General features: G+C 49.7%; 1 protein-coding gene across 1 annotated transcript in view; it reads right to left on the bottom strand.

The window, feature by feature from the left end:
- Positions 1–384: 384 nt before the first annotated feature.
- CHPF (chondroitin polymerizing factor) overlaps positions 385–18,137 on the bottom strand; it is a 117,979-nt gene continuing 100,226 nt past the window's right edge. The window contains exons 3-4 of the mRNA XM_069616942.1: positions 13,527–13,709; positions 385–3,485 (exon numbers count right to left, since the gene is read on the bottom strand). Coding sequence (XP_069473043.1) covers positions 2,223–3,485; positions 13,527–13,709 — 1,446 coding nt within the window. The 3' untranslated portion in view covers positions 385–2,222. The remainder of the gene's footprint in view (positions 3,486–13,526; positions 13,710–18,137) is intronic.

An 18,137-nucleotide genomic window follows, 5' to 3' on the forward strand; every position in this document is an offset into this window, starting at 1 on the left:
ACCGCCTGACAATTGTTGAGACCGCAGGTGTAAAAGCGCACATCATTACTTCAGTTTCCATCTAATGAAAACGACCTTATATTCAAAACATTGTTCTGCCGTTCATGCAGTGAAAGGATACACATGAACTCGCCTGTGCTACTTCAATTTAATTGGCATGAATTTCAAAAAAAGCAGAAGCAGGAAGATCTCCGTTTTGAGGCCAGAGGTCCTGCTGTGGCTGTCCACAGCACCAACCCCTGTCCCCTGCCAGTCTGGGTGCAGCTATGCAAAGAGTAGAACCCGTCATTACATTATATCAAGATTTCTATTAGATACACTTTCAAAAACCGTACATTCAAGTTGATCTTTTAGCGAAGAACAAAAACACTCACATACTCAACCTGACAATCTCGTGTGCATTTTATTAGTGTCATGAATAAACTTACAGAACACATTAAATAGACTTCTATATATAAAAGTGATCTTGATTTTGCACGTTCGAAGCTTCCTTCACAGCCTCGTTAACGCACTTGGACACTGGCACTGCATGTTCGTACAATCTGCCCACATTGCTTATTCGAGTTCACCCCCAAGGGCAACACGGGGACCCCCCCAGAACACCCACCCTAACCCTGCCCACATTGCCATTTATAAAAGTACCAAAGACAACTTTTCAACGATAGAAAGTACAATTTCTTTAACAAAAACATGGTTTAAAATAGTTGTCGATTTGTTTCCATTTAATTAACGATTCAAGTTTGGAATGCATGTGTAAACTGTACGCGTTGTGGGTGTGCCGCCAAACGGCCCAGGGGAACCCGTGATGCAGGCCGAGGGAGCTCCGGCCGCTGCGATGCTGGCCCTTGCAGTGAGGTAGGGAGCAGACCGAGGCAGGAGGGTGGGTCACTGCGGAGGGATGTCGGCATGAGCTAACCAGTACCCAAAGGCTAAGCAGCCAGAGTCCGTGCACAGGTGAAAGGAAAGCTGCCTCCCCCCAGCACTTCACGTGATGAAGTGGGCCTCCGCCAAGCAGCGAGGCCTGGACTGCAAGTGCACACATAGTCAGAGCTGGTCTCCATGCTCGGTGCCCACGCGGGAGCAGACACCCAGCTCACAGCGGAGGCCTGGACTGGGAGTGCACACATAGTCAGAGCTGGTCTCCATGCTCGGTGCCCACGCGGGAGCAGACACCCAGCTCACAGCGGAGGCCTGGACTGGGAGTGCACACATAGTCAGAGCTGGTCTCCATGCTCGGCGCCCACGCGGGAGCAGACACCCAGCTCATATTCAAGCTTTGGCCTGGCGTACCACCACCCCCCACCCTCATCCACTGGATGTCCTTCACAACACAGGGCGGCGGATCCCTTTCAGAGAGACGGCACCTATTGCATATTTAAAAAAAGATGAAAATACAAATAAAAATGATAACTGGAGTGTGAGAAGAAAAAACAGAAAAAAAAGATTATACAGCAAGAAACATGGCGCCCAGCCAACAAGGAAGGAGCAGAACTATAAAATACCCCTCTGTGAAATCGTACAACAGGTTAAATAGGAATCATGTTGACTTCCCAGCATAGACTGTTCTTGATATTTAACCCCCTCCAACACAAAAACAACAAAAAAAAATCTAATGAAATGGACTTCAAGCTTTGCTGCCAGGTCCAATAAAATCGTTGTCATTCCAACACACAAACAAAAACACACACACTCCTCAGACCATACAAAAACCTACTTCTGACACAACAGACATTCCACCGTACAAATGTGCACACACTCTGATCTAAAAAAATAACAAAATACTAAATACCATCGTACCATCATTCATAGCCACTGGCAGATACGTCAAACTGCCACACACTCCAACCAACAAGCGCACACAACTCACCCAAAGGCAAAAAGTAGTTGCTTGTTATTTCATGGAGTGTTATCAAAGCTCTAGACTCCCAGACCAAGCACCTCTCTCCAAAATACAAACATGGATTAAAAAACGCAATCTCTGTCCTGTGCGCGCAGACACACACACACACACACACACACACTTGATTGCTTCCTTTGTTCGGAGGGAATTATATAACTTCACGCTCAGCACATAATCCGAAGTATAGATTTGCTCGCAAAAGATTCTAAAATAACTTCAAAAATACAGTCCTCTGAAACCTAGAGTCTTTATGTTGGTGCGTAACCTGCACTCCGTCAGACGTGTCAATGATCCCGTTCTACTATCAATTGTCCCCCTGTGGTCAGGTGCTATTCCCCTGCTCCTGCTCAAACAGAAGCATAGCCAGCTGGGAGCGGGAGCCAAGACCCTCCAGATTGCTTTGCACACAGCGGTGATAGATCTCCTCACTCAGCCGTGGATTGCATGTGCGCTGACGATACTTCTGCAGCAGTGCGGGTTCTACCGCTCGGAAGACATGTAAGTTGGAGTACTTCACAAACATGTCATAGATGTCCAAAGTCTCCAGGATCTCCTCATTCTCCTGCACATCAGTAGCCATCTTCGTCCGAGCCGCCATGTAGTCTGCGTTGTAGAAACAAGCTTCGTCAAAGACGTCCCGGTCAAAGCGCCCAGCGTCTCGCACCAGCTCAATGTTGGTGGGGGGTTCCTGACTATGGTAAGCAACGTTGGGATTGTAGCCCTGGAAGTGAATTGGGAAGAACACCTGCCAGCTGTTGATTGTGTTCATACGACAGCGGTTTAGGAACTCAGAGTTCACCTCACTGTTGACACCAGCAACAAAGAACAGAGTGTCGACAGGATGCTTCTTCGAGATGATATCCATGATTTTGATCTGTGAGGGTGCATCTGCTTTGACACTGATCCAGGGGATCTTAACGCTCGAGTACTTGCGCTCGTACTCTGCAATTTGGGCCTTCACCTGGCTGAATATATCATTCTGATTGACCTGTTGGGCCTCAAAGGGGTCATAGATAAACAGAAAGGTCAGCAGTGAGTTTTCATTAGTCTCAAAAGCTGTTGCAGCGTACACCTGTAGGAAACGAGTCACATACTCGCGGTCATGGACCGTCAAGGGAAGAATGATGTTGATGCGGCTGGCTTCAGTCACATAGGGCATGGGGATGATCTCCACATCACTCAGCGGTCGGACGAGGTGCACCCGCTTGGTGATGGAGCGGCTGTGACCCTTCTGAGTCACCACCTCCAGCTGCAGATCCAGAGTGTACTCCATGCCGCGGGTTGGGTCGAAGCGCCTGTATCCGTTCACCAGCTGTTGCTTGTGAATATGTAGCACTGGCTGGTACTTCTTGTTCAACTCCTCCATGGCTGTGCCAATAACATCCGCTACATCAGCTAGGTCCACCCCTCCCAGGTCACACTTGGGGGAGCCGTCGATGCACGAGTACACCTGGTCTTCGGTAAAGTAGTCCCAGCGCAGGACCTCAAAGCGAGTCTTCGGCTGGAAAGGGCGCTTGATTCCAATCGGCCAGGTGGCGCTGAGGTCTCCATCAGCTGACAAGCCGCTAGTATTCTTAATTTCCAACTGTAAGAAGAAAAAAAAAAAAGGAGAGAAAGATATTAAGAAATGAATTACTGGCTCCTGCACCTCATCTGTTCACCACGTTTGTGGTTCATTCACCAACGAAAGGCATTGCATAGATCGACGGTCTATAAACAGGATGGAGATTACTTAACATTAAACAATAGTGTTCTACCAGTACAGATGAGGACATAAACTGGCCTGTGTGGGAGCTGGGATTCGGATTTAGGACTCTTCCACAAGACGCCAATTTACCAAAGCAGTGGACAGCAAAGAAAAAGGCATCACAACCCCAGAGGTGCAATACAGTGTGGGATAGATTAGGAATCCCTCTCAGAAAACAGAGGTACCATTTATGAATAGCTAGCAAGGATAGGACTAGCACCCTTCTCTCAAACAGCATCTAGTCAGCTCAACAATGATAGTTCCCTATGGTGTCTTCGCTTCAGATGCTCTGACTCTCGAGCGCAGTGCAAGGATAGCAGATTAGGTGGGACTGGCTAACGAGAACCCACTCACAATGAAGGTAACAAGCAATATTGTGGTAGTTCTCCCACTGGGTATTTTTGGCTCAAGATAATGCCCAAACTGTGTAAATCGTTCTCATAATGAATAAACCCCCTTCCCGCAGTATAACTCCTTGTTCAAACTTTGCTCTCAGCGTGGACATCAAGAGCAAGGATTGCCACTGGAGGGTGATGTTCCACCATGATACACCAACTGGAGACTACTGTTGGTTGCAACCTGGACCACATATAAACACATGGGTCTAGTAGCCAGCCTTGCCCCCACCCATGTATTTCAATCCCACACCCTTTTGTGAGCCCCCTTCAGTGAGGACAGCTGCACTTCTTTCAGAAGATCAACCCACTCAGCGTAAAGAGATTCTGCAACATACTCCTACTAGTCATTTTCATGTTCATAACCATGAGAGGAGGGATCATGCATTATTATTATTATTATTATTAGCTGAGTTTGTAAAGTGCACTTTCACCCAAGGGTATCCTGGCTCTAGGAGAACACAAGGGTAGACCACCAGGCATCGAAGCATAGAAGAGAAAGGTTTTCAGTGTGCGTCTCAATTCCCAGAGGTTATGAAGTGCCTACGGGCCTCCGTAGCCTACTAGCGGCCACCGAGAAAGCCCAGTCTTCAACCCAGGACAGCTGGAATTATGGGACTAGACCCAAGCACGCTGAACCATAGCAGAGGGCCCGACCAGGGAGATAGGGAACACATTTCTTCTGAAGGTAATTGGCTTCTATGCCATGATAAGCACGGTGAACCAGGCAAAGAGATTTGAATTCAATTCGCCTTGCCACTGGGAGCCAATGCAAGGACCATAAGACTGGGGTGATGTGAGCTCCGTAGGGGGAGTTAGTCGTAATTCGAGCAGCCAGATTTTTAACAATTGAAGCCGGTGCACCATGCCCATGGTTTGGGCCAGGAATAATGTTTTGCACATGTGTGGAGGAGCAACCAATCAGGTTGCTTGGATGGCGGGCCAAATCCCATGATCCAATGGTGTGTTCCAAGAACCTGACAGCTCCGTCCCCCGCCATGCCATCTTCACTCCATCCTCCCTTTAATACTCATTTAGCCCCAATCCCCCTCCTCACTTACCTGCTTACTGCGGCGGCAGCCCCCACCACAGCTTTGCTCCATCTCCCTGCTGCTGGCTGCCATCGAAATGGAAGAGGAGCCCAGCCTTACAGCTCTGTGGCGGCCATCTTGTGTATGTATTTTCTCTTAATGAATAGTACGCCTCAAGGTGTCCAGTTTATTGAAAGAAAATACTTTGTTCTTAGCACCCAAAGATTCTGTATTTGAAATCTGGGGTGGTAATTGCAATAATCACCCCTTCCAAGGGCTGGACGGGTGATGGCGGGCTCTCGTTATCACACGTTCCACCACTTGGAACGTGCAATTATTGCTTCATTGTTTCCTATTATGAAAAAAGTTGCTCATCATGCTCTGTTAAAAAATTCAAGATATAACAAAATATCTTCACAATACAAACTTTTATGGTACCAGTCTGTACAGTATAGATTGTAGAACAAGCAGCAAGGTGTCATTAACAGCGTTTTGGAGCATAGCTAATTTTGTTGTGGTTGGCACCATTAGCAATCTTTAGGCCAACAATGTCTTTGGCCGAGTCTTTCTGATGCAGAGAACGCTGTGCTTCTGAAGTACTGCGGACTCGGTGTAGTGGCAAGGTGTCTTGGTGCAGAGTAACTTCTTTCTAAAACTTCCAGCAAGAGGATTTTCATCATAAACAGTTCAGTGAAGGGTTTTCTTCAGGGAAAGGTAAGTGATTTAAAGAATTCGGAGCCAATCCATCTCACCATTTCCACATTTAAAAGTTCATTCATCAAACCTGTTAGCAGGTAAAGCTAAGTCACCATTTCATACCTATCCAATAGTGCGTTTTCAATTTTGGTCCCGTCGGGTCACAGGATATGAACATGCTAATTATGGCATATTAGTACCTGGCGAGGTGCAATCAGAATGAAACCAGCATTCTGATTGGCCCTCACCGAGGCATTACCCAGCAGGGAATCCCTTGGCCAGGATTCCACGGCCATTGTACCCGGCGGGTGGAGTGGCAGCCCCTCAGCCAATGACTAGGCTCGAAGCGGGGCCATCCCCACTCCGAGCCTCCCCACGGCTGAGAGGCTGCCTTCGCCCCCCCCCCCCTTACCTCCCTCATCCCTACCCCACTTACCCTCTTGCTCCTTTGTCCCCAGAGGGGGGACGATGGCAGCCTCCAGCCGTGTGGAGACTCGGAGCGCAGCCATCCCTGCTTCGCGCCTCCAGACAGCTGGAGGCTGCCATCGTCTCACGCCGGGGAACGCAGGTACGTTTTTTTTTCTTTTTTTTCCACCCTCCCAACCCCACTTACACCACTTTTTTTTTTTTTTTTTTCCGGGAGCGGACACGCTGGGAACACTTCTGTTTCCAGCGCATCCGCTCCCGATGGCCACCATGGAAAGGGAAAACAGACTCCATTTTCCGGCAGCCATTTTCTTGGTCTTTCTTTTTTTTCTGTCCCGAAACGTTCGGGGCAGAAATAAAATGCTTTTAGTGCTTAGTGCCCCTGTCATGCAAATCTTGTGGGCCAGGGTACGTAATATGACCCGAGCGGCAGGGGCATACCGACTCAGGTAATGCCCCGGGGTCTTCGTTAGTTATTCACTCGGGCCTATAACTATGGGCCCCGGGGCATCACCTGAGTCGGTAATGCCCCCGCCGCTCGGGTCATATCGCTTAATTCGGTCCAAGAAATTTTATTTGGTTAAATATCCGTTTTACTTTTAATATATTACCACCTCCATGCCAAAATATGTTTCACTTTAACGGTCATTACCTTTGCAGGGCCAAGCGTATGAAGGCTTACCAGTACATTTTTTTGCGTTTGCAATTAGTTCTGCATATGTTAGTCTTTGTTATGATGGAACACCCTGGGTGCGACGGGTTTGTAAGAAGTGTCATCATGTGCATAACCTTTTCCATAAAGGCAGGTCTTCATTTCTGGTCAATGCATCTTAAGCAGAGCAAGGTCCCTGGGTGGGACTTGATGCAGATTTGAGACTTAGATGGTGGTGATTCAGCGCGATATGAAACAATGGAAGCAGTGCACTGGAAATAGCCATGTGCACCGGACCTGACCTTACGCCTTCGCCATTATCAAAGAAAAGGAGGACTTTAGCTACCACCAAATTAACAAAGTTTCATTTAACAGTTAAATATAATTCCATCAATGAATAAACCTAAATGATGTACAGCATTTTAGTAAAGACCACATACTGGAGAAACAGATGGAAAGATCTTGATTTTGTACACCGATTGTTAGGAATTATACTTCCACAATGGCCGCACCGTCACAAAAGTACTTTAACAATCTGCGCCGGACCTCATCTCCTTGTTCATCTATTTTCACTGTTCTTAATCAGATTTTAGCCATTCCGACAGCTCCATGTAGAGCCCTGTGTGACTATTTTGTTTTTTTATTGGTTTTTTCAAGCTCCAACCTATGCAGACAACTAATTGTCCTCTACTTTTGGCATGTCTTTTTCATGGCACTATCCCTTCGGCGCACAATAGACTTGCCTATCCCAGCCAGTACGAGATTGTCTCCCAGTGCACACCTGCTGCCCCCTAGCAGAGCCCCCGCACTGAGTACTAACCTTTTTGCAGGCCAACACCATCCTGAAAACTGCCTGCGCATTTGGTCAGTAGCAAACGTTCCACTGTTGAATCCCCTCCACATCAATTCCAAGGCTGATAAACACTAGTCCATGCTCCCACATAGTATACCTTTAGCGATGTGTACACAGTGTTTAATTGAACCATTCATGGAAATTCCTTTAACAAAAACCACTGATATAGATAATAATAGGCCTTAGTTTCAATCATTTAATGTTGAATGGTGGTTTAATACTTTAATAATGTGGCTGAATTAATGAATTTAAAGCAAGACTTTATTTTATTCAGGATCCAGTCATTGATATCGTTTCTACTGTTCGAGATTAGTTTTTTTTTTTTAAATCAAATACACAAAACTCTCTTCCAATCATCTTCACGCCAAGACTACTAAGGGCAACTGTTTAATCAGGATAAGACAGACTTCCTGGGACCATCACTGCCCAAGAGATCCAAATGGATGATGCCAAAATACAAGCCGTCAAGAACTGGCAAAGTCTCAATGATCGAAAGGCCGTTCAACAGTTTCTGGGCTTTGCCAATTACTACTGAGAGTTTATTGCAGATTTCGCCCAGTTATCCTTGGACATCACCCGATCAACCATTTCTTTGGACAGCTCAGCAGAAACCGCATTTCATAAAATAAAAGAAGCTTTTATGACTGCGCCGATCCTCCATCATCCAGACAATACCACTCCTTTGTCATCGAAGCACAAAGCTGCAACCCGACCCCCTAACTTCTGTGGAAAATCCCGTTGCTTACTACTCACGCAAATTAACACCTAGCAAAGTGAATTATGCAGTCAGAGAAGATACTATTTAGCCATCAAGGGAGCCTTTGAACAATGGAGACACCACGTCCAGGGAGCAAGACATTAGGTCATGGTCCGTACGGATCACCGTAACCTGCAACATCTACAATCCCTGCCATGTCGTAACAGTCGACAAGCCCGCTGGGTCTCCTTTGCTCAATATGATTTTCACATCACCCATATCCTAGGAACAGCAAATGTGTGCGCTGATGCCTTGTCTCGATCCTTGTCAGCTGATTCTCTGCAAGAGCACCATCTGGCCACCCTGCTGAGTGACAAAACATTTTGTGGGAGTGGTGTAGACTTTTCTTGACCAGATTTGTGCAGCCACTTCTTATTCCGCAGTGGCTCAATTGCTTGAACGTCAACAAGAGGCCAGCATGAAGGGAGGATTATTGTTCTTTTCTAACCAACTGTATACACCTACCCTTGAGCTACTTGGTCAGATCTTATACGGTTTGCACGACTCTCGGACATTGGCCATCAGGGCATTAAACCCCCACAGGAACTCTCATTGCTCGTGACTTCTGGTGGCCCAGACTGCGAAAACAAGTAGTCTATGTTACGTCCTGTCCCATCTCTCCCATCTGTGCACAAACCAAGACATCAAGACAAGGAGCAATAGGACTATTGCAACCCAGGAAAACTCCACCTAAACCATGGTACACGATTGCAGTGGATTTCATTGTGGAACTACCTAGGTCTGATAACAATTCCTGCATCACGATAGTGGTGGACTGTTTTTCAAGGCTAGCTAATTTTATCCCCACGCTTGGTCTTCCCACCGCTGTGCAGTTGGCCAGCATATTTCATCACGAAGTCTATCGCTTGCATGGTTTGCCAGTGAAAATCATATCCGATTGAGGTTTGCAATTCATTGCCTGGTTTTGGGCCCAGTTATGCATACGTTTCATGTGGACTCGATTCCAGATACCACCCCCAGACCAACAGCCAGACTGAATGTACCAATCAGATCCTGGAGCAATACTTGTGCTGTTTTGCCAATGCCACACAGGATAACTGGTCCTCATTTGGATATGATAGATAGCCTACAACAATTCCTGCATTCGTCCGTCCATCAATCACAATTATTTGTTACTTATGGCCAACACCCCAAGGTTTTACCGATTTACACCTCCCAGAAGTCCTATCCCTTCTGCGGATGCCATGGTACAAGGGGTCCAACAAGTGCATCATCTCACGGAGAGGCTACTGCAGGAGGGGACATCTGTGATGAAACAACAAGACGACAAACACAGTCGGCCTGAACCAGTCTATAGAATCGGTGATCAGGACCTAGAGCCTACCCTTACGTAACTTGCCAACCAAACTTGCTCCCTAGTAACTGGGTCCCTTTGCTGTACTTCACGGGTATCACCTGTGGCCTATAAGCTACAGTTGCCCACCACTTAGTGCATTCATTCTGTTTTTTTTCACGTCTTTGTTGAAGCCCTTCATGCCTAATCTCTATGGCCGGACACCTGCTCGTTCTGTCAACTGTCACCTTGATTATGTTGTCCAATCCATATGTGATTCACATGTCCGCAGGGGACGTTTGTACTACCTGATTCATTGGGAAGGGTATGCTCCCTCTGATCGTAGATGGGAACCTGCTTTGCAAGTCTTTGCCCCTGAATTGGTCAGTCTGTTCCATCATCGATACCTGTGGAAGCCTGCCGTGCCCCAGCGCTGGGGAGGGCACAGAGTTATGTTCTGCCCGCACTTACCTGTAGGTCCTCGGGGATGGGAGAGCGCTTGCCGTCACTGCTTGCCCTCATCCTCCTGGCGGCTCTACCCACAAGGGTGTGGGCAGACCCATACCTCTTCATCTTTCATCGGCAGGCTGCAAGGGGCACCACGGTCGTCACAGGTGCTCCCTGGGTCCGCGAGGCTAGCGCCTATGTCATGGCGCTGCCTCGTGGCAAAGGCTCCCATGATTGGCACAGCAGTGTGTGGTTGCCAGGGCAACGACCAACGCCGGTACTTCTTGCAAATCACATAAAAGGACAGCAGAACCTCCATTCTTTGCATCTTATCGCTCCCGGTAGCCTCGGTTGCCGGTCCCTCGTTCCTGGCCTTCTTGCTCCTCTTGTTTTTCCTGGACCTTCCTTGGTTTCTCCCTCTCTTTGTTCGCCCATCCTCTTGCTCCTATTGTGGTTGCCTTCTTGGCCTAATCCCCACCTGGCTGACTCTAGGGGTGGCTCCCTATGAGTATTGATTTTTGCAATGCTACTGCCTCCCGGCTCAGTGGACACCACTGCCCTTGCATCACATTAATACTGGGAGGAGAGCCTGTGGTGTAGGGCAGCTGGTCCCAAACCTGGCTCAAGTACCCATTCGCTTGGGTCAGAAGGGGGCTGGAACCCACATTAGCACAAGGACACCCGCGAGCTGGTGCCTTTAAGACAACAAAGCAGACAACGCGTGACAGCCACCAGACCACCGGTAAGTCATGCCCCAGTGATCAGGCACTTAACATAGACGCCCTGCTCAGCCTGGGATGGGAGGCCTACCACGGTACACACCAGAGCCAGCTCTATCCTAAAGGCATGGTGTGGGAGTTGAGAAACCCAATCCCTACCACTTCCCCCAAAGCCGATTTGCTTAGAGTGCCACTCGCGGTCACCTCCTTGTGGCCAGAGTTTTGGTTTGCATTTCACACAACTCACAAAGATAGCAGCTGTTGCACCAAAGCAGCTAGCGCATGACCAGAGAGGGAGGCAGAGTAGAGTGAATGAAGTGATTATGACCACCCAGCAGCCCAAACGCAGCACCAAAGAAACATCTATGCAAGAACGGAGCGGGTCTGATGGTTCCAACCCACCCAGGTAGAACAACCAACAACGGCACCACCACAGGGCGAGTCGGGCATGGAACGCGCAATGGGACTACCGCTTCAATGGACATTATTCTCACCTGGTGGGACCTGCGGAGAGATGCCTGCGGCAAACCAACATTGCCCATCGCCAGTGAAGGGCTTGCTCGAACAGAGACATCGAGTGTTGCGGGACGCTTGAGACTGGCAGACCAGTGTATGGAAAAGTGGCTTGAGGCCCATTTGGATTTTTCTGATGCTTGCAACAACTCCCCTGGTGAAAAAGAAAGGCAGTGGTTCGCCTGGGGAACCAGCTAAGGCAGAGGGCCAATGGAAAGGGTACGGGGTGGTAAAAGGGGGGGGGACGGGAAGGTGCAGGTTGCTCAGGTGAGGTCAAGGGAGGAGCTATAGGACCAAGAGATCATATAGAGGAAGGAACGTAGTAGTATGGAGAATACTTATTTACAGAGTTTGCAAGGTGAGGTATGGGTTACTGGAAGAGTGGTACTTGGGTTTCAGTAAGCGTGAAATATGTGTGAGGAACTGATAAGGGGAGAGTAGGGCATGATTTATAAGGCAACGGTGCAAATGAATGACTGTTGGCTTCATTAAGGTATCAAAGTGTTGTCTGATTTGAATCATCACTTTCCATTTAAGTAATACATTGGTTGACATGAACTTTTCAAGCGTTAATTGTACCCTTAACCGCCTCCTCCCAAGAGTCCTACCTTTGCTGCTCTACCACGTTTGCCACTAGGAAAGTTGAGTGCACTTGAGGGGCACCTTGATATGGATAGACTCCTCTCACGCCTTAAACAGAAGGGCAGTTAGGAATCATCCCAAGAAGGAGCATGATGCCCTGGCACAGAAAAGATCCTCGCCACCATTTTCAATTCTCACTACAGGCTTAGTTTTGTGCCACAGCACGTCCCACTGGGAACTACTGCAAAAGCGCTGGATAGCCAAGAATCCCATGCTTGGAGTCAGCTATAAATGGAGCGTGGGCTCCCATTCGTCAGAACAGATTACAGCGCAAAGCCCTCTTCGCGAGGGGTGAAGGAACATGATCCAAGGAGGGGAACAGCATGTACTTACACCAAGCCATTCATTTGGGATTGGTGGGAATAGTAACTACCCCAAACGACAGCACTTGAATTGCATCGCAAACCAAACGAGGAGTCGTCCTAGACCACCAATAGTAGAAACCACTATTCGATGCCCGGCACACAAACAAGTGAAAGCTTTATTTAGAAGAAACACACAGGCATATCTTGTGCATTGCGGCAGGCGGTAAACAATTCTCACGAATTAAACTTCTGTAGTACTCACTCCACTTGCACGCACGTGTATAAAAGGAGGAGGATGGCAAAGCAGACGTGACCAGGCTTCTATCGTCTAGTCATCTGTGGGCAGTGACACCTTCCTATAAAATGATGCAGTGCAAGAGGCAGTGTATGCAATGACTGCACAGTGACAGGCTGACTTGGAATGCTAATGCAACACAAACGAGTCCCAGTTTCACTGCGCCAAGTATAGCAAAATAGAAATCGGGAGTCCAAGTGATTTGTATGAAAGAACAGCCTTTAAAGTCAAAGGTTTAGTACAAGCAACAGCCTAACACATGCTTCGAGCCTTCCACGGCTCTTCATCTGAGGCTTAATAGGGATAGAGCCTGAAATTTAAGCTGAAGGGACAATGCCCAAAAAGTACTCTGAAGGCTTCGCAATTGCGATGAAAGCTGGTTGGCTGTTTAGACAGACTGAAAAATCAATGCGCATTGACCTTGGACTTGAAAGGCTGTTCGTTCATACAAATCACCTGGACTCCCGATTTTTATTTTGCTATACTTGGCGCAGTGAAACTGGGACTTGTTTGTGCTGCATTTGTACTTCCCTCAGTGGAATCATACTAGCAGTATATCCACACTACCCAGATACATGCAGCCTTGACGCTCTTTGTCCAATTTATACTTACAAGCGCTGGGGATCGTGACTTTTTCTGCCAATTTGTTCTTTCCTGACTTGGAATGCTTCAGATATGCAAAAACTTCAATATTTTCATATTTTCCCAGCCCCAAGGCCCCTCCCCACTCCCAACCCAGCCTCTACTCCTCCACTGCAGCCCCCACCCGAGAACAAGACCAGCTGCGCTGACTCGTTCCCCAGGTTTGGGGGTTCAGACCTCAACCATGTGCACTGCACCCCTGCCTTGCTCACCTGCAGCTGTTGGATGTCTTCATACGCCCTCTCCAGCTCGATCTTTGCAAAGTGCTTGTGCAGCCGGTACATCTGAATGGGGTCGAGGACTGGGTGGGCAGTGAAGGCATTTTTAAAGTGAGGGTCACTCTCCTTCTCCGGATCTGCATTCTTCCCCAGCTCAAAGTAGCGGTAGCGCACACCCTGTAAGAGAGAAGGGGGCGAGACGCAGCGTTACCACCACACATCCCAGCAAGCACCAAAGTGGGTTCATCCAATCATACAAGTGCAGCCTAGAAACAGCATATGAACATGCGAATGAACTCGGCGCATGGACGCTCCCCCAACCAGATGTTGTACTCGGCCCAGTGGCACATTTGGTGAATATCTCAAGACAGACATAAAAGGCTTATGAAATGTATTTGTAAACGCAGAGCACAAATAATGACTGCATGAGTGGAACAGAAAGGTAGAAAGGACCGATAGTTGGTAGTTTCATGCAGTGATTTGCAGAGCCCTAGCCAGAGAAATGGCAATAGCAGAAAAACACAAAAAGGCGGCAACGGCGTCTATCAGGATATTAGCCAATCAAGAAAAGAATCGGAGATGACCGGGGGATTTAATTTAACAGGAAGCGACCGACAGCAGGACGTGTCTAACAGCCATTCATAATGACCTAGAAAAGAAAACATTCCAGGCAACGACTCCCGCAGGCAGCCCCTCCTCTACCCAGCTAGCACTACTGGGCTGGGGTGGTGGTCAGGTAGAAGCGCATGATGCGGAACCCGGTGGGCCTCTATTGCTGTGCTGCAAGATCACCTGGATCCTTGGATTCTGAAGACTGCGCTCTCCCCATCATCCATTGGGATAAGGAGCTTATGGTGGGGGTAAGTAAGGGATGTGAAAGGATGGGCCGGCGTCGCAAGCGACACCTATAAGCCAAGACTATTGCGTTGCAGTATAGATGGGGAGGAATGATATGAGGAGGCACACAATCTGTAGGGGTCGGCTAAACCCTTGGGCCATTCCCACCCATTCCTGCCTATACCCGCCCAAAACATCTCATGTGAACTCTTAAGCTCACTTTAATCAAGCCTTACCATCAGGCTTTGCATTCAAATAGCCTCCCAGAACTTGCTCAAAGGAGTCTTCTAAAATGTCTTACCAGGCCTGCGTTCAGCCACACGATTTATAAGCACTATGCGTGTCCTTCACTAACCTGTTTAAGACAAGCATTGGCAAAGCCAAAATCTTTGGATTGTAGATTAGTTTTAAGCTTTTGCCAGGCACTGCTATTGGATGCCCAGGTACTTGCACCATTTTGCACCCGCTACCAACAATGGGTAGTTAAAATACCACTATGGCTGTGCCTGGCAAGTGACTTTCCCATGCCTACACAAAAGCTCAAACTGTTGGCATTGCCAATGCATGTTTGTTTGTTTGCTTTGTCTTGTCCCTGGTTCATGTTCCACTTTCTTTTTTTAACACGCTCAAACTGGCTTACAAGTTGTTCTCATCTTTGCGCTATTGTACAGGCACCTCTGGGAAGAACACCTCCACCGTCTGTACATTTGCTATTGCAAGTCATTTCGATAGAAATTGACATCCCTGTTATTCAAATAAAAACAAACACATTGATTGCACTGCACAACACACAGGGCCTTACACTGGATTCTGGAAGAACTGGAGGGCACTGCACCATGGGGCGATCCGGGGCCATCGCATTTCAAACACGCTTCGGCTTCAGCAACACATAGGCTTGTGGGCCGCAACGCCGCCGTTTCTATATGGCTCATTTCAAGCGTTGATGGGCGGGTATGGTGTGGCCCGAGCGCTAACCTGGGACACCAGTCCCGTCCACAGAACGGGTTATTTTAGCTTTTGTTTGTTCTCACATTGCTGCGAGAGCGTAAGCTAAGCATCTGCACACATTCTTTGTGCATTTGTTAATGATTGAAACGTGTATATAAAAGGCTGGTGACGTCAAGCATGTAGGGAAAATGTGAGGCGAGAAGCAGCACTAAAATTCTCTGCGATCAGACAAGGCCTCCGAATACATGGAATGAGAAGGTTCGCTTCAGGAGCTCATACTACCAACGTGGGTGCTTATTACTGAATGCAGTGGTACTCGGCCATCGAACCAGAGACACCACTGAGCCAGGTCCATGCCAGGCAGAAACCCTGTGCTGCATAAAGGAGGCGTAGGGCAAAGCGTGCCGAACCAGAAAGACGCAAGTCGAGGGAACACGCGGGTGAACAGAGGGCGCACGCCGTCCCCCTTGTATCTTTTCAGATAGATTATGTATCTCAACAAGAAAGTTTTGGTGGGTTTAAAAACAGTGATGGCTACTAGGTGGCATTGTGGAATGTGTGACTTGGCTCAAATGAACTATTTATGTATATATATTTAAAGTGCTGTCTCCCTGCCTCCACTTGATATAAGAGCCGTGTCCGGGATTCAAATCCTGGTGGCAGCTGTGAGGCAAGAAACTTGTGGGCCTGGGGTATGAGGGGAGACTCTGTATAGGCCCAGGTATGAGGGGAGCCTCTGTATAGGCCTAGGTATGAGGGGAGCCTGTGCGTAGGCCCAGAGTCCATTGGGGGTACAATGGGAGCCGCTGTGTAGGCCTGGGATACGAGGGGATTCCCTGTGTAGGCCCGGGGCACGAGGGGAGCCTCTGTGTAGGCCCAGAGTTCATTGGGGGTACAATGGGAGCCGCTGTGTAGGCCTGGGATACGAGGGGATTCCCTGTGTAGGCCCGGGGCACGAGGGGAGCCTCTGTGTAGGCCCGGGGCACGAGGGGAGCCTCTGTGTAGGCCCAGAGTTCATTGGGGGTACAATGGGAGCCGCTGTGTAGGCCTGGGGCATGAGGGGAGCCTCTGTGTAGGCCCGGTGCACGAGGGGAGCCGCTGTGTAGGCCCGGTGCACGAGGGGAGCCGCTGTGTAGGCCCGGTGCACGAGGGGAGCCGCTGTGTAGGCCCGGTGCACGAGGGGAGCCGCTGTGCAGGCCCGGTGCACGAGGGGAGCCGCTGTGTAGGCTTGGGGCATGAGTCGAGCCTCTGTGTAGTCCCAGGTAGGAGGGAAGCTTCTGTGTAGGCCCGGAGCCTCTGTGTAGGACTGGAGTCAGTCGGCGTACAGGGAGTGCCTCTGTGTAGGCCTGGGGTACGAGTGGTGCCTCTGTGTAGGCTTGGGGCATGAGTGGTGCCTCGGTGTAGGCTTGGGGCATGAGGGGAGCCTCGGTGTAGGCTTGGGGCATGAGGGGAGCCTCTGTATAGGCCTGGGGTACGAGTGGAGCCTTTGTTTCTTTATTTGTAGGGCGCACTGAACCCGGCGGTAACTGGGCACAACAAACACAAGAATACTTATCAGCTTAGGTTACATTATGCATCAAATAGGCAACAGGATTATGCAGGAAGGAATGCAAGGAATATAATTGTACAATAAGTTACACATAGGAAGTGGAGCATACAAAAAGCAGTGAGGTACAGCAGGGTCAAATGTCATTTGTGTAGGCCCAGGTAGGAGGGAAGCCTCTGTGCAGGCCCAGGGCACGAGGGATGCCTCTGTGCAGGCCCAGGGCACGAGGGATGCCTCTGTGCAGGCCCGGGGCACGAGGGATGCCTCTGTGCAGGCCCGGGGCACGAGGGATGCCTCTGTGCAGGCCCGGGGCACGAGGGATGCCTCTGTGCAGGCCCGGGGCACGAGGGATGCCTCTGTGCAGGCCCGGGGCACGAGGGATGCCTCTGTGCAGGCCCGGGGCACGAGGGGAGCCTCTGTGCAGGCCCGGGGCACGAGGGGAGCCTCTGCATAGGCCCGGGGCACGAGGGGAGCCTCTGCATAGGCCCGGGGCACGAGGGGAGCCTCTGCATAGGCCCGGGGCACGAGGGGAGGGCCCGGGGCACGAGGGGAGCCTCTGCATAGGCCTGGGGCACGAGGGGAGCCTCTGCATAGGCACGGGGCACGAGGGGAAGGCCCGGGGCACGAGGGGAAGGCCCGGGGCACGAGGGGAACCTCTGCTTAGGCCCGGGGCACAAGGGGAGCCTCTGCATAGGCCCAGGGCACAAGGGGAGCCTCTGCATAGGCCAGGGGCACGAGGAGAGCCTCTGCATAGGCCAGGGGCACGAGGGGAGCCCCGTGCAGACCCGGGGCACGAGGGGAGCCCCCGTGCAGGCCCGGGGCACGAGGGGAGCCTCTGCGTAGGCACAGGTCCATCGGGGTATGAGGAGTGGTTCTATAGCCACTGAAACATATTCGGACTCCATGACTGGAGGAGAGGAAGCTGGGGTAGTGTCACCCCAGAATCCGTTAAGCAGCGAGGCTGTGTAGCTCAGATTCCATTATGGCACAAGGAGGCCGTTTCTCTCCAGAGCCAAATGGAGCCCGAGTGGTGAATGTGTGGCCCTGGTGTCCATTGGGGCAAGCGGGAAGGCAGTGCATTGGGGCACAGCGGAAGAAATGAGCGTAAATGCTGTGCATTTACTTTCAAAGTGCAAACGGTGAGTCAACACTGGATAGGAGAAAGGGCAGATGTTCTTCTGCTTGCTCTCAACCGCTGTGTTGGCATCTCAGGCTCCCTGCCCCCTTGACCCACTGACAAAGCTTTTCCTCTTGGAATCGGACCAGAGCAGCTA

This window comes from Ambystoma mexicanum, chromosome 9, assembly GCF_040938575.1.
Source record: "Ambystoma mexicanum isolate Mex_15411 chromosome 9, UKY_AmexF1_1, whole genome shotgun sequence".
In the NCBI taxonomy this organism is placed as follows: domain Eukaryota; kingdom Metazoa; phylum Chordata; class Amphibia; order Caudata; family Ambystomatidae; genus Ambystoma; species Ambystoma mexicanum.